Source organism: Malania oleifera, chromosome 8, assembly GCF_029873635.1.
Source record: "Malania oleifera isolate guangnan ecotype guangnan chromosome 8, ASM2987363v1, whole genome shotgun sequence".
NCBI classification, from domain to species: Eukaryota; Viridiplantae; Streptophyta; class Magnoliopsida; order Santalales; family Ximeniaceae; genus Malania; species Malania oleifera.
The window spans coordinates 76,461,069-76,462,463 of record NC_080424.1 but is presented as its reverse complement, the minus strand read 5'-3'; the positions used below and the strand labels follow the sequence as shown (position 1 = coordinate 76,462,463).

The following is a 1,395-nucleotide window of genomic DNA, read 5'->3' as shown; positions in this document are numbered from 1 at the left end:
TTTAAATAATATTTAAATTTAAATTTTAATATTTTATAATTAAATTTTAATTATTTACTAATCAATAATTAACTAAATTTTATCCAAAAATTTATGATTAAAATCTTTAATTAGCATTTCATTTATATTTATATATATATACTCTCTCCGGGCACCTCCGAGTTTACTACACCGGCTTCAAGGGTAAAATGCATAACGGCTAGTAAATTCTCTCTTCGGGCGCTCCCGGCCGGATGTAGAAACTGACCGACTATAAACTCAGCTTTTCGAATAAATTCAAAGTGAAAGTAACACAAGAAGAAGCAGAGCAACGGAGAAGAAGGAATTAAGGCTTCTCAGTGCTGAAGACTTTGTCGGCTTCGATATTCTGACGAACCCTTTTGAGATGCTTCTAGTGGTGCACAGACTCGCGTCCGTCGTCCACGAGAAGTCCCTCAAGGGACCTGCTCCCTTTCCTTGCTGTGTCAGTGATTCCAGTATTGCTTCCTCATCCCACCAGACGCAGAGCAGTTGCAGACTCGAAACAGAGCAGGGCTCGAAAAAGAAACAGAGGCGGCATCAAGAACAGGGTGAACCCAGCAACCCGACTGCCCTGCGTCAAATTAACCCTTCATCTGTGCATTCAAATGAGATTGGGATGCCGTATTATTTGAGATATTACATATCAAGAATCAGCGGCACCGACATGGTTCTGGTCATTCGGAAGAGGCTTTCCGAGACGGACGTTAATCCCAATCACAACCGCCTCTCCATACCCTTCCGGCAGGCGAGGGCGGAGTTCCTGACGGCACAAGAGAAGCAGAGTCTCTTCGAACGCTCCCACGACGGGAAGAAATTGAAGGGGATGGAGGTGCCGATGATTGTTCACCCGGTGCTGGGTGAGTTTGTGTCTGTGAATTTGAAGAGGTGGGATATGAAGAAGGGGAATGGGAAGACAAGCTCCTCCTACGTGCTGGTCTCCGCCTGGAATAAGGTTGTCACGGATCACATGCTTAGGAGAGATGACGAAATTCAGCTTTGGTCTTTTCGCCGCAATCGGCAACTCTGCTTTGCTTTGTTTAGGTTTTGATTCATGGAGATGGCTGAAAATAGTGTCAAGAAATTAAGATGCAACATTTTGCGTGTTCTATTTTGAGATTCAGTAGCACTGCTAGTCCTAACTCCTCGTTAATTGTAATCAAGTAGCAATTTAACTTGCCATGATAATTGTTTCTATGAAGTACAAATATAAAATAGACGGTTTACATATTATTATGTTACTGGGTATATTAAATTTTTAGGGTTCTTCAAATTGATAATATTAGATCTTTTCAACTTTGTCATATGTAATAGTGTTGAGAATTTTGAAAAAATGAAGTGGAAGAGGTATGCTTATATACATGACTAAACTCAAGA

General features: G+C 41.0%; 1 protein-coding gene across 1 annotated transcript; it reads left to right on the top strand.

Annotated features, from left to right (window-relative positions):
* Nucleotides 1-385: 385 nt before the first annotated feature.
* LOC131162737 (B3 domain-containing protein At5g24050-like) lies at nucleotides 386-1,069 on the top strand. Its single transcript, XM_058119343.1, has one exon. It carries the CDS (start codon nucleotides 386-388, stop codon nucleotides 1,067-1,069), a length of 684 nt encoding a protein of 227 aa, XP_057975326.1.
* Nucleotides 1,070-1,395: the final 326 nt, after the last annotated feature.

What these genes read in the sequence shown, in the direction of transcription:
- LOC131162737 (XM_058119343.1), top strand. Translation starts at nt 386, where the DNA reads ATGCTTCTAGTGGTGCACAGACTCGCGTCCGTCGTCCACGAGAAGTCC.